General features: G+C 38.7%; 1 protein-coding gene across 6 annotated transcripts in view; it reads right to left on the bottom strand.

Moving 5' to 3' along the window:
• The window catches only part of slc12a7b (solute carrier family 12 member 7b), a 119,922-nt gene that overhangs the window by 27,478 nt on the left and 77,651 nt on the right, over window positions 1-14,793 (bottom strand). For all 6 annotated transcript variants that reach the window (XM_041814568.1, XM_041814564.1, XM_041814567.1 and 3 more), the window contains exons 3-10: window positions 13,831-13,962; window positions 12,367-12,513; window positions 6,217-6,271; window positions 5,316-5,446; window positions 4,922-5,163; window positions 4,617-4,828; window positions 2,429-2,596; window positions 2,209-2,307 (exon numbers count right to left, since the gene is read on the bottom strand). In XM_041814568.1, coding sequence (XP_041670502.1) covers window positions 2,209-2,307; window positions 2,429-2,596; window positions 4,617-4,828; window positions 4,922-5,163; window positions 5,316-5,446; window positions 6,217-6,271; window positions 12,367-12,513; window positions 13,831-13,962 — 1,186 coding nt within the window. The remainder of the gene's footprint in view (window positions 1-2,208; window positions 2,308-2,428; window positions 2,597-4,616; window positions 4,829-4,921; window positions 5,164-5,315; window positions 5,447-6,216; window positions 6,272-12,366; window positions 12,514-13,830; window positions 13,963-14,793) is intronic.

Raw genomic sequence — 14,793 nt, 5'->3', positions numbered from 1 at the left:
TTTCTATGTGCAACCAATGATGCATTCCTCACTGGCAGCAAAATCCAGAATGTAAGTCCTCCTGGTATAAAGGCATAGTCTGTATACTGGAATCTTATATTGTTATCCTGTGAGACAATTTCAATTTTTTTCAGCTTTAAGTACCATACTTTTAGTATGGGGTTTGGGCATCTAAAGGCGGCCACACCAGAGGACTTTGCTAAAACTCTTAAAAGACCCCAAAAAGACTGACACCTGAGACCCTCTAACATCTAAAGATAGTTTGTCGACAAGCTGTTGAGTTTTTAGTCTAAGACTAAGGTTTTGCAAAGACTGTGGTTCATTAACTACAAGATTTCCCATCATGCACCTGGTGGAAAGTCAAAACAACAATTTTTGAGCAGAGAACAAGATGTAGAAGGAGATGGAGACCACATTTGAGTTAATATCTCTTATAATCAGACGTTTTTAAATCATTTACATCGAGTATAAACGAAAGGAAAATTAGACACAGAAGCAACTTTGCATTTTACTGCAACAACTGAGGAACTATCCCAGAAACACTTCAGGATAAAGGTAAAACAGGGTGAAAACAGGGGTGGTCTCACCACGGAAACAAAATGATCAGGCTTTTACTCTGAAAATCCCAGTGGCGGTTTACCGTACCTGTCATGTCAAACTGGAATGAATAGACAGATAAGGCAAACAAACACACAGGTGCAGAGATCTGACTGCAGCTCTCAGCAGAAACGTTTTTCAATCTCTTGTGTTATGAGCGGACATTCAGCGGCTCTAGAATGATCTACGCTCACGTTCATATTTTGAAGAATGAAGTGAGTTAATGTGCTTACACACAACACTGGCGACCGTCCAGAACCATTGGTCATGGACGATAGTCGTCTCACTGAGAAACACAATTTGTATACGACCAGACTTAAGACTTACGACAATATCGAACACGTGATATTATCGTAACACCAAGACAGAGGAAAGACCGCTTTAAAACTGCTAAAATCAAGTCTTATGACCACCTTACACCTAACGACTGAGACAACAAGAGCAAGCTGCAACTTTAGCAAGACTCCTATGATTTTAATCCAACTTTGGAATTTTGTCTGCAACTTTGAACCTAGAGGAAAATTTGTTAGGTGTAAGGCTGCCTTAAGGCTAGAGCTAAAAAAAAACATATGTAGTTTGACTTTGACAGCAATTTCATTATGATTTTTTCTTTTCAAAATGAAAAACATATTAAATGACTGTTGAAAGAGTACCAACATGATTGAGGAGTATGATTTTCTGCATTTTCTGCTCATGTATTCCTGTATTCTCACGTGTGTATAAAATGTGCACCAGGACATCTCTCCTGCAAACGATACAAATTAAGATGGCACTTGAAATGGATCTTTGACACACATTTCACCTTAAAGGGACACTGCACATCCTGCAGTTTGAAAAGTGCAGAATACTTTACTGATATTTCACTGATCTGTTCAACCCTACTGGCTACAGCATGGTAGCAAAGCACTTTCCCTGCAGTGATTGTCGTAAGATAGACTCACAGCCTGCTCTTCTCCAACTGTCACTTGTTGTCCTCACTGAGGACTGTTTTCAGTCAAACAAGACCTCCTCAAGTCGCCTTGGTGCATAGGCCCCAGCCAAATTTTTATATAAAAATACAGGTTCTAAAATTAGGTCTTGTACACCAGATTTCACGGTAGTTTCAATTTTAGAGTGACTGAAATTCTTTTAAAACATGTCTGTTTTGTACTGTCTCTTAGATTTGTCAAGTGTTTTGTAGTGTATAAGGTACAAACTAACCCATTTTCTATAAAATAAATCCAACTGGTTGAAAAATATCAGAAATCTGGGTTGCATTTCCCTGTTGAGGAGTTGATGGTGGTCCCGAGGCTGGACCAGTTGATAGCCAGTTGGTTAGAGGATGTTGAGGCAATGAGATACTGTTCTATGCGTTTGTGCGTGAGTTGCACTCATCAATCTGATCACTAAGGGCCCAGTGTGGGACACCATAGTCTGCTATTGAAATGTATTAAAAGTTATAAGTATGTATTCCCACCAGTTGCCTATAAGCTACAAAATGAAGCAACACAGAGGAGAGTCTGATCAAATCTGTAGAGTCATAAAGACCTAGAAGACTCTGAAAATGTAGCTGCAAACTATTTTAAAGAGGCCAACTCATCAATATCAATGTTACATAAAGCTAAAGGATACAGATGAAGGAGGTGGTAGCGATAGCCAGAATGGTGCCGATGGGGATGGACTTCTGGGCATCCCGCAAGTCACCTGACCGGTTTGAACCAGCCATGATACCTGAATAAAAAGCAATAAAACAAAACTCAGTGCTCTACAAAGTTTCTAAGACATAACTGAACTCCAGCATAAATAAACTTTCACATGAGTGTGTGTGCTGCGTTTTGTAAAACTCTTTTACCAGTGACAGACGGGAAGTAGATGCCGACCAGGAGAGTGAAGAATGTGGTAATGTCATTGACGACATAGGGCATGTAGATGTCCCGAGAAGAGTCACCTTCATCAATAGATTCCAACTTTTTGGACTCTACTTTAGTGCCTATTGGACCGTACTCTGACCACATGTTTTCTACAAGAAACAGAGAAATCAGACCTCAAACCTCACTCCAAATAAAGCATATATGAATTGATAGGTACAGCAATACACTTAAAACAAAAACAAGATGAGACTTTTAACAGATGCCTGACTGTTGAGACCAGAGAAAGAAGAAGAAAGAAGATCATAGCATAAGGTGATGTAGCTTGCAGATTTTAAGAAGACAACTATTCAAAATACTTTAAGCCATAGTTAAACATATCTGGTGTGAAAGGCTCTTTGCAGTTTTTCTTGTAATTCTTAAACACAATAATCAGTTTGATATAAGAGCAGTAATAGCATTGTTTAGATTTAGATGTTCATCAACAATATCATTATCAAACGTAAGTAGTTCATGGCAGTTCAAGGCCATCAGATTACAGGACAGTTTTCATCCGTGAGAGCAGTAATATGGAGCTCTGAATCGACATAATGTGACACCATTTTAAATCTGGAACAATGCAAGCAGCTCAGAGGAAAAAAAAATGTTAATGTGGTCATTGAAGAGTTAATGCACTGTCTGGAAGAACCAAAAAAAAAAAAAAAAAAAGAAAAATTAAAACAAGCAGTCATGGGAGAAAGCAGAGGCAGTAAATAACATCATCTGGAAACACTCAGCACCTGCACTTTCCTGTTCCCAGATGTTTCAGAAGAAAAATGACAGGAATGCACTCTCACCGAGACCTCGAGGTAAAATTAGTTTGTCATGGCCAGCAGTTACATAACATGAGGAATGCTCTGAGTCTGCATTATATTTCAGAAAACTGCACTCCATGACAGTGCAAATTCTCGAGACCTTATAAAACCCTGCGTGTGGCTGGTTCTGTTTTTCTTTTTGGTCATAAATTCAGTTTAAAGTCCAAAAAGAAAATAAAGTGATGCAGGATTAAATTGACACTTAAAGGGGACATATTTTGCCCTTTTAAGACAAGTTTATATAGTTCTCAGAGGTCCCCAAAACATGCCTGTGAAGTTTGTTGCTGAAAAAATGCTTTAGTATAGGATTTTTGCATGTCTAAAAAACCCTCTGTTTCAGCCCTTCGTAGAATGAGCCGTTTCTGTGTCTGTGGCTTTAAATGATAATGAGCTGTCTGACTCCGCTCCTGACTACCCCCTATCAGGAAATGGATGTGGCATTCCTAAAGTTACAATGTTACAGACGCTACAGACACAACCATCAATCTCCCAGACCAAAGCCAGCGGGGTAACCCATTAAGCTGTCAGCTGAGAAGAAAATCAGGAGAGGAGGGTAGAATTTTCCTCCAAGTGGGGAGGGCCAACCAAACCTGAGGGCGATGCTAACTCCCCACATGAAGTCATGAGGGGAAAATCTGAGAACAGCTTGTTTCAGCACACACTTTCTGAAAGGTGTAGAAAGAGAGGGTTGAAGGGAATGGATTTTTCTGGTATTTGAAGGGATTGTGGACAGGCCAGGGGCACATATATTTGTTAGAAAAGCCTGAAAAAGTGACTTTTGCATAATATGTCCCCTTTAAGCAACTAAATAATAAGGCAATGTTAATCATTAAGAAAAAAGTGCAGGTAACAATCAACCCTAAATTTAGAGTTATCCTTATATGCTCTACTGTATATTTGTCTTTAGTCTTTCATTAGGCCATGTTTATAAAAGAGTTAAATCAATTAAATCTAAATAATAGTCCAATCAGAGGGTATTTTTAATAGTTTCAAATGGGAATAACAGACAGATAACAACAGATTATGTCTAACACTGAAACAGTACCAAAGGATTGCGGAGCTTGAAAATGGTTAAATAAAGTGAGCTTAATGTCACTGTTTGATAAATTATTTCTCGTAGTGTACTCAACATCTTCTCTATTTCGGAACTGGATTTATAATCTGAATAATGACAAAAATACCCTTTAATTGTAAGCAAAAGATGGAGCATGAGACCAAAACTACACGTTTGAGAAATAATTTAAAGTATTAAAAGAAAACCTTTGTCCACATTTGCAGACTGATACTAAAACTGGAAGCAGAAAATCTGTTTTCCAACCTGAAATGACTCCGCTCTTCAGTCCGGGGATGCCCTGTATCAACGTCACATTGTTGTTGGCAAAGTAGTCATTGCAGGTGGCGTTGAGCTCAGGTCCTTCACAGAACAGCTCCCACAGCTTGGTAGTGACTGTCACATTGTCGACAATGTCCGTTTTCAAACAAACGTCAAAGTTGTGATTCTGCAGAGTGCGATTCCCCAACATGCAGACACTGCAGAAAGAGAGGACAAGAGTGAGACATTTTAAGGCGTATAAATGATGACTAAATGTTTCATTACAGTGTTGGGCAAATCCTGGGACTCACGGGAAGTCTGGTGGCTCAAAGATGGTCTTAATGACTCCAGCATAGATGGCAAGGATGGAGAGAATGACACAGGCCAGGAAGACTAGAGCAAGTTTGTTGACATATTTTACTCCTACAAAGACGACTATGGCCATGAGCGCTAGGCAGCATGTGCCATAAACACGCATGTTATTAAGCAGGGCATCCACCTCATCCTCCTTTTTCTCTGCCACAAAGATGGCTGCTTTAGGCACAATGTAGGTCTGCAATGTAGGGGAAGAAATGACAGGAAAAGAAACAAAAAAACAGAATTTAGGGTTATTTTCATAGGTTTGTCCCAAGTTAAATTAAAACATGATATAAGGTAGGTTTGGCCTGCACAAAGCCACGTTATAGAAGTAAAGTGTTCTCCCACCAGTAGAATCTCTATGGTACCCAGGATGTACATGGAGCCAGCAAAGGTGGTGCCCAGATAGAAGCAGAGACCCACAGCTCCACCAAACTCAGGGCCCAGAGATCTGGAGATCATGTAGTACGAGCCTCCAGCTGGTACAAACAAGGGAAGCAAAGTTACAAAGGGGAAGAGGAAACTTACTTCTCTTGAGACAGACCTGTTTTTTTTCTTTTGATACCTAAAGCTAAGATTTAACACATTCTGGAAGATATCTCCAGATATCTATCTACACATTTAATTTTTTTTGTTTGGCTTTTGTTTTTACACATGCTGATGTTTAACATTTGTTTTGCTGCCTTAAAGTCCAAATAAAAAACAACCAACCTCAATAACCTATCCTTTAAAAAGAGGCCCAGAGGTAAAGCACGTATGTAAACTGATATGATTAACACATATCAGTCCATTTCTGATTAAAGCTGTTTTTTGCATCATTTTTCCACTTCACAATGATTTAGCATCATTTTCTGTGCTACTTAACATGACAGCACCAGAAATATGTAGCTTAAATATTTTAATTGCCCTCTAGTGGCTGGTTGCAGTAAAGGCTAGAAATCCCATTAATCTTTGAAGGAAATAACAGTATTTCAATAACAATATGTTGATGAGAACAAAACATTGATTGTATTTTAGTTTATTTAAAGTCAAGGCCCCACAGTATCAATCAGGAGAAAGCAGGCACTTGTAAAAATTGAGTTGATGACCCTTGACCTTCGTATTCCTATGAAATTGTTTTAACCCTTTAACAAACTGACACAAAAAGAAAAAAGGGTAAGACAGAGCTTAACTTCAAATGATGTCCTTTTAAGAACAATGCAGCCCTTGTTGAGAAGTTTGTAAATGTTTGAATTTCAAGGTGACTTACCTGGCACAACACCATTAGTAGCAATTGCACTCATGGATATAGCGGTCAGCATTGTCTAAAAAGAAAGACACAAGAAACAGCAAAGTCAGAACAAAACTTACCATGAAATGAACTTACAGACAATGGAGTAATTGATGCCAGTATGGAATGATAGACAAATCTCCTTGATCTTTTCTAGTGTAACCTTTCCAGGAATATTAAAGATGTTTAAGATGATGAAACTGGACACTCAGGGGACATAATCCAGCATGTAGCCTGTTAAATTACTTCTTAGAGGCTCATGCTCTAAATCTTGTGGATTGGTAATGGATATGAGCTTTCCTGTGAAATCAGTCATTGTGGTTGAGGATATTTACATCATCCTGCTCCCTTTAAGTGCCTCAAGATGAGAGAAAGTACAGGGCAAAGAGACGGACATGGAGATAAGAGGAACAAAGAAAAGAAACTAAAAGAAAGAAAAAAACATATGTGTTCAATTTTTTATAATGAAACAAAGAAAATGGGAGAATGAAGGGCAATTTCATGGAGAAGAGGCAGAGAGGGGGGATGGGACAAGGACACAGCCAGGATACGCCTCTTTGCTGGGTGTCCAGTTTAAAGTGGCAGACAAGCCGGAGAAAAGCCAATTAGCTGACAGTTTTACTTCCTGCTTGCACTGAACCTTTAAGTAGCTGTACTCGCTCCTGTAGTGGAGCGTATCAGCAGACATGAACTTACCACTGAAACTCAAAAAATGACCAAACAGCTTCCATGAACAAATAAAACAGTAGATTATAACTGTTTCTTTTCTTTTTAGAAATAAATCTGATTTTAGTTTATTTATAAGTAAAGATTTACTGAAGCATTCCCCTCTATGTACTGGATTACTGGGATGTTATTTATGGACAGGCAGCTGATTCCACCCTCAAATATTTAGATGCATTACATCACTGTGTATCGCCACACACAGAGGTTTTTTTTAATGGGGAAATAGTCTTGAAACTTAAAGATATATCAGCGGTCACCTTAACCAGATTTCTAGCCCACCTGCTTCATCAGAAAGGAGAAATCACCACCTGCATATGCACTAGTGAAGCTAATTTAAAGATGTCTCCAGCCCTTACTTTCTCCAGATGTTGGTAGCCACCTAGCTAATCAGTCCTTCCTCACCCTGCAGATGCTAAATATTCATCTTAAGTTAAAAAGATTTACTTTTCCCAACTTTAAGATGTCCTCATTAACAAAATTGAGGAAATGTGAATTTTGAATAAACACAGGATAATTGTTATGCCCTTCAAAAAGGGATCAGCACTCAGTGAAGAAATCCCTAATCAAATATAATTTACCCCCACAAGTCAACCGTGGAGACCAGTAGGTAGCAAGAAGCCAGCACCTCACCAGGGTCATCAAGTAGGGACCCCCCCTTCATCAGTTATCTGTCCCACAACACCTCCAGAGGGCTGAACAGTGACCTCCAGTGTCCCAGAGCTAACCCCCCTCCATGATAGCTCTCACTGCCCACCATATCAAAACAGGACATCATTATCTTGCCTACCCTACCACATGGGCCATACAGCCTAAACAACAATGCCACCTCCAACAGACCCAGGCTCTATTCATGTGAGCTCCAGGTGGTGACAATGCTGATGCTACCTTCCCTGACACCACTCGTAACTACAACCACAGAAACACAATTATTCCTGGTAAAAAACATTACACATGACACAAAAAAGTGCTAAACAGAAAATGAGAAAGATTGGAAGAGAGAGCTTATTAGTAGTATTACTAGTATTAGTATTAGTATTAGAGTGGGGAGGCAGAGTTCAGGTTGAGGTGCAAAATAAAAATAAAAAACAAAGGTTGTCAACCTTTATTTTTTCCCCTAGCTGGTATTATTCCTCCTCATCCAAATCCACTGACTGGCCTGAACTTGTTAATCTGACATCTCCTCAATTGTCCTTTGCAAATTCATGACATTATGACATGAACTTTAACACAGTAAAAGGATCTGGTTATGCATTGAAGTGAAAGTTATGAAACAGTAAAAAGGCAAATGTTCTTTTGACTTGTCCACTGAGCTGTTTGGATGTTTTCTAAAGTGAAATGAGACATTAAGGAGCAGTGGTAGACTTATTTTACATCACTATGACTGCAGGGAGACGCTGCAGAGGCTTAACCAAAGTGTGCTGAAAGAGACAATTAAACATGTGATTAATTTAGATTGAAAAAAAAAAATTGAAGTCATTATGGACCTTGACCACATCGCAATTAATGCATTAATGCTGACATCCCTAGTATAGAGTAATTACAAATCATGTAACAGATAGACTACTACCAAACAATAGATAGTGTTCAGATGTGACACCTTCATTCTTAAAAACCAGCTGAGATGCACTAAAAACAGTCTGCTCTCAAAGATCTGCAATAAGATGTAGCTTTAAGTTTTTCCAAAAAGATAAAAAAGACCACACATGAAAAGTAACTTGAATCAGAGCAGTTGAAACGCTCTACATTCAGGTCCATTATTTTTAGACTTTTCCAGAGCTAACTAATGACCTATAAACAGGTGGATGATGTGGACTCATCGGTGCAAAGTCAGACCTGTGGAGGCGGTGAAAAATGAACATTAATCTGTTGGACTAAGCCTGGCTCTCTTTATTATGTAACAGCAGTGATGCAGTGAACGGTTAACCCCACTAAATGCACTTAAGCTAGATTGTAATATATGAAATGGAGTCCTGTCTGTATAGGCACACGGTTATTACAGCTAAAGTCTGATATCAATTTAAAGAGTCTCAGAGTCAATGTTTCTTATAATACAACAAATATAACATATTGTATAAAAATATAAATGAAATTCTTGAATTTTTGTCTCCTTTTAGTTACAGGAGAATGGTTAAAAAAAGCATCAGGATTGTTAAATTTGTAATGTCTGGTCCTCTTAGGGAATACAGTGAACTTACTGATCGTGTTAGACCATTAGCATATTTCATTAGGAGTAAACTGCATTCAGGTGAGATAGTACTTGAGTTTTTTTAGTACTTTCCCTGATTGAACTAGAGCAATCCATTGTCTATCGTGGGATGGTCAAATATAGCCACTGTGTGGGTGTATGTGGCGCGATGTTTCTGACACTTTACACATGGAAGGGATTAGACGTCAAGCTGCCTTAGTACTATTAGAAGCAGTGAGTGTATAGGAAATGGAGAGTCACAGCAGCTAAATATAGGAGGGATCAGGAACCACTAAGTGAACCTGCTGGTCATTCATTAGGGCTGTCAATCAAACATTCTGAAGTCGGCTGGTTAAAGTTGAGGCAGCATCTGCTCCTGATGTCAATAGAACACCCCAGCACATGGATGCATTTTCCCCCTATGTGCTAATGTATTCATAATGCATTAAGCAGCTAGATGTGTACAATGAGTAACTCTTACATAATCTTTCCCATCACTGCTATTATAGCTTAGCTGTAAAACTTGATCAAGGACAAATAATGCTGGTGTCAACAGTGAGTGAATCTTTTATTCTGATTTGATTATCCATCACAAAGAAAAACACTGCAGTGGAGATATTCAAGTCCTACAAGTTTGAGGTAGACATCCTCCAGTGCCTACAGATGTGTCCCTGCTTATTGTGATGTAATCTCTTTGGCTATTTTTTCATGATTCATATCTCTAGAATCAACTCAACCTAATCTTTAAGGTTATGTAACCCATCTCATCTGACCGAAGTATTGAAATTGTGTAATACATGAAAAACACATAAATAAAAGAAAAAAATTGTATAAGCTATTGCAAAAGAAAAAAGCTGAAAGCCAAAAAATAGTCTGAACAAACAAGTTAACAACAATTAAAAAAAACAAGCAGTTCATTTCATACACCCAGCAGTGGATACATGGCCTATGACTACTATTGTATATTCAGTTCACCTAAAATCTGTCTTCTGCGATAGAAAGTGGGTAAACTCCATAAACCTGCATCTACCTTGCACTAAACCACTGCTCCCTCATGAAGATAATGCCCATTTAGAGGGCAGCAAGGCTGGCAGATGCGTGAAAGAACCAGGTCAACTGATGCGGCAGAATGAAATAAGAATTTGCACAAATATCACTCTGGTAGTCTCTACAGCCGACAGTTAGCAAACTGTTTGCATGTTGACTAAAGGAGGTTGGCAAAATTTTTGACACTTTCATTCTTTTTCTGATACCATGTGCTTTAACAATATAATAAATATTTTTACATTCATGTTTCAAGAGAAAGCCATGAGCGGTAGGAGAGAGTAAGACCGTGTGCAGGGTTTGTCTATTAAATAACAGCAATGCATACGTTAGCATCTGTTACACATAGAGAGCAGAGGAGAGAGACAATGATATCTCCTGGTCCCTAAAGGTTTTCTTTTACATCCCATGACAAGTTAGTCAGTAAATAAGTAAGCAATAAGAATTCATAGGGTGCTTTTTATAGGCATAAGTCTCAAAATGCTTTACTGAGACACAATAAAGAATGCTGAAGACAGGCAACACTGAAATCTATAAAATGAACTGATCACATCTTGTCAACATTCTTGCAACCTTTGCAACCATACCACCAATGCACATGGACTTGTACATACTAGTCAAAATACCTAACAAGAGCTTGTACATATTAAAATAAGGGCTGATAATAGATAACAATTTTTAATCGTGATTAATCTCACAACTTTCATAGTTAATTCGCGATTTATCGCACCCTATTTATCTGTTCTGATTGTGCCAAACAGGAATATTTCACAAGATTTAAATACCCTTATGAACAAAAGCGGACAAAAATGCTTTCCTTATGCAAATGTTTGTTCATAGCAACAACCCAAAACTTACTACTTGTATGTAGGGATAAAATCTGAATATATCTGTGTATTCACCAGCGTCAGACTATATCCACTAGGGACTGCAGAGTCTTTGACACTTTTCCAGCATCTTGATTGACAGTTATTTAAAATTTTGCATTTATTTACAGATCCAGGCTATCGTTTTCGTGCTCAAATTTCCCTTTTCCTCAAACACTTTCACTTCAAGCTGTAGAAGAGATGGGATGGGATGGGGGTAAACGGTCCTTTAGGAGACATGATTGGACCAGTCAACTGTCATCATAAAGGGGCAGCGCTGCCATGGAGCCGGTGCATAGCATAAGTAATTAAATAAATAAATGAATAAATGAATAATACCAGCCCCAAAGTGCGTCAGCCCACCGAGAAATGACTGAATGAACTTCCTCTGGTTTATTCATGATAATTCAGTTTTAGGTAGGCCCTGTGCCTTACTTTTATTAAAATCTTAATTATTTTTAGTTACTTGAAGATAAAAAGGAACTTTTTTTATTTATTTATATGCAAACCTCGGACATAACTTGTATTAGATCGCTTTCTGCACCAAGTAAAGCTGCTAAACATGAAACGACACTGGTAACAATACAGCCTAATCACAATCTGTTACAAATGATACCTGTGGGAATGCACATTCTGCTATCGGACTCATGCTCTCCAATCAGCCATGGGATGGATAATAAAACCTACTTTCTGGACAGTAGTGTAATCCCTATGCAGTCAAACAGCAGCATAGCCAGTGTGCACTGGACTTGCAGCTAATAAACAAAACCCTCACCAATGAGTAAAAGTCTCTCCAGTATTCACTCTAGTCTGAATCTCTTTATCTCCTCACATCGTTTATCATCATCCACTTCTGTTTCTAAGCCTAAGTCACTGAATAATCCAGCTGAATGCTGATGCATGAACTTTACCCATAAACTGTACTTCTTGTGATATGTCAACCAGGATGCTCAGTGGAGAAGTAGTAGTAGCCATTCCCCCTCTTTAAAGTCAGATCAGCTTTGAAAATACTATTTTAAGATGGAAAAGTTACATATTACTACCTTAACTATGATTATGCAAACTGCAAACTTGTAGATGCACAGCCCAGTTCATATACTGTAACTCACAAGTAAACATATTGATGTCATCAACTGAGTACAGCATGGTGACTCAGAAAGCAGTGTTTCAACCTCTTAGCTCATAAAGAATGGAGATCCAAGTTTTCATATTATGACACTTTATCTTCTATCTTTAGGATAAAGAAGAAAGCAGCAAAAAAGTTAAAAATAAAGCTTTATCATCAAAAAACGAGGGTCCAATACTCACACAAGAGCAGCACAAGCAGACAATAGCCAGTGACTCCAGGATGCCAGCAGTACCAACTATCCAGGTAAGTCGCAGAAACAGGATGACACCCAAAATATTCTGGAGGCAGGGGAGGTAGACACCCATAAAGGTTCCCATCTGAGGGCTCTGTAGAGAGGAGAGGAGGGGTGAGATGAGAGAACCATATCAGATGAGAAATACAGCAATGTTGGCAAAAATAACTACATAAAGCAAAAAGGACAGAGGTGAACACAGAGGTATTTTAAAATAGAAACGGCAGAGAAACAGGAGAGTGTCCATCCAACCATCCATTTTCTATACCATTTCTCCCGTTCAGGGTCGCAGGGGTGCTGGAGCCTATCCCAGCTGCCATTGGGCGAGAGGTGGGGTACACCCTGGACTGGTCGCCAGTCAATCGCAGGGCTGACATATAGAAACAGACAACCAGACACACTCACACCTACAGCCAATTTTAGAGTCACAAATTAACTTAACGAGCATGTCTTTGGTGGTGGGAGGAAGCCAGAGTGCCCGGAGAGAACCCACATGTGCAAGGGGAGAACATGCAAACTCCGCACAGAAAGGCCCTGACCGGGAAGCGAACCAGGGACCTTCTTGCTGTGAGGTAACAGCACTAACCTCTGAGCAGCCGTGCAGTAGAAACAGAAGAGTGTGTACGATTAAATTCAGGGAGTAATTCAGAAACTATTCCCTCAAAAACTGACAAACAAAGGCCGCCTTGCTTTGCAAATGCCTCACTGGGTCCATCCAAAAAGTTGTAAAGTGTAGTTTTGCAAAAGTAAAAAGAAAGAGGTAATTGCCTTATATTTGAAAAACAGAAAACTATCTTATTATCTCATCTTAATAGACAGCTGCCACTTCCACCATATATCCCATACATTTCTGCAGAACTCCTACTTACTCAGGCATAGAGAGGGGACAATGGTGCCAACCTTTTTCTTTAAGAACTGGTTCCAGACAAAAAGCCAAAGCTGTAGCACTGAGGAACAATCTCAGACATGAGCTAATTTAAAAGAAGAGGACAGAGACTGTCAGGGTTATTGTCCTCAATGCCTTCTGTACTGGATGAGCCACTATCCTATGATTCAATCTAAGGTCATCTAGGGTAAGTAGAGAGGCGCTATCTAATAAATATCAGACATTAAGTGATCTGATCTAATAAATCTGGTTCTTTTGTAACTATAGAAATCTTAAGTCAGACTCAGAGATACATGTATGATGCGTAAATATTTGTGTAATACCCCAAAAGGTTTCAGGAGACGAAAAGGGCAGAGCTTTAGCGGTCAAAGACCTTGTTATGTAACAAAAGTTCAAACTGTTAATATGCAGTTCTACCAAACAGAACACACATAATTTGGCAATCCAACCCTTATTACACCAACACATGTATGTACAAACTAGACTTTTTATGAGGCGTAGTATAGAAAGAGCTCTCTGTCGTACCTTGACAGTTTTCTTTTTGGACCCCTCGTCGTCATCAGCCTCCTCATGCTCCTGGGCCCCCTGGGTGAGGTTGGTGTAGTTTGCAAGTTTGTTGAGTAGAGATGACACCATGGGGTTGCTGTCCATCTCCTCCTGCATTAGATAAATTAGTTCTTTTTTTTAATGCTGAAGAAAAGCAGGATCAGAAAGTTTATTTTTTTATTTGGTTTAAAATTTGTGGTTTTAACAGCAAAATAATGACTACCTGTTCAAAATGATTTCAGAATAATTACAGCAAATGTGGACATCATAATGCCTCTAGTGATGGCATTAATTATAATCAATGACCAAAAACTCCATAGTGTAACTATAACCATTAGCAATTCTAATTTGATACACTGTATAATATATAGGTTAAACAGAGATATTTAGTACTAAGAATTAATATCATATTCCACCATTAAAGAAGGCTCCTGCAATTGACTTCAATTAAAACTTAATACGTTTATTAAGACGTTTAATACTGGACTTTGAGTCTTTTTATTCAACATGATAATTATTACAAAAGTTTAATTATTTCTACATTAAAAAGTTTTAATTCAAGTTTGTTCACAGGTAATCATTGACATCCAATTTTATTTATAACAATATCAGTATTGGACTCCCTTTTGCCTTTAGAACCACCTTAATTCTTTGTGGCATAATTTCAATAAGGTGCTGGAATCATTCCTTAGAGATTTTGGTCCATATTGACATATCTGTAGTCGCTGTAGATTTGTGAGCAGCACATCCACGATGTAAATCTCTTGTTCCACCAAATCCCAAAGGTGCTCTACTGTATTGAGATCTGGTGACTGAGGCCATTGGAGTACTGAGAACTCATTGTAATGTTCAAGAAACCAGTTAGAGATGACTTGTGCTTTGTGACATGGTGCGTTATCCTGCTTGAAGTAGCCATCAGAAGATGGGTACACTGTGGTCATA

This window comes from Cheilinus undulatus, linkage group 19 (assembly GCF_018320785.1).
Source record: "Cheilinus undulatus linkage group 19, ASM1832078v1, whole genome shotgun sequence".
Taxonomy (NCBI): Eukaryota; Metazoa; Chordata; class Actinopteri; order Labriformes; family Labridae; genus Cheilinus; species Cheilinus undulatus.
This window is presented reverse-complemented; position numbering and strand designations above follow the sequence as displayed.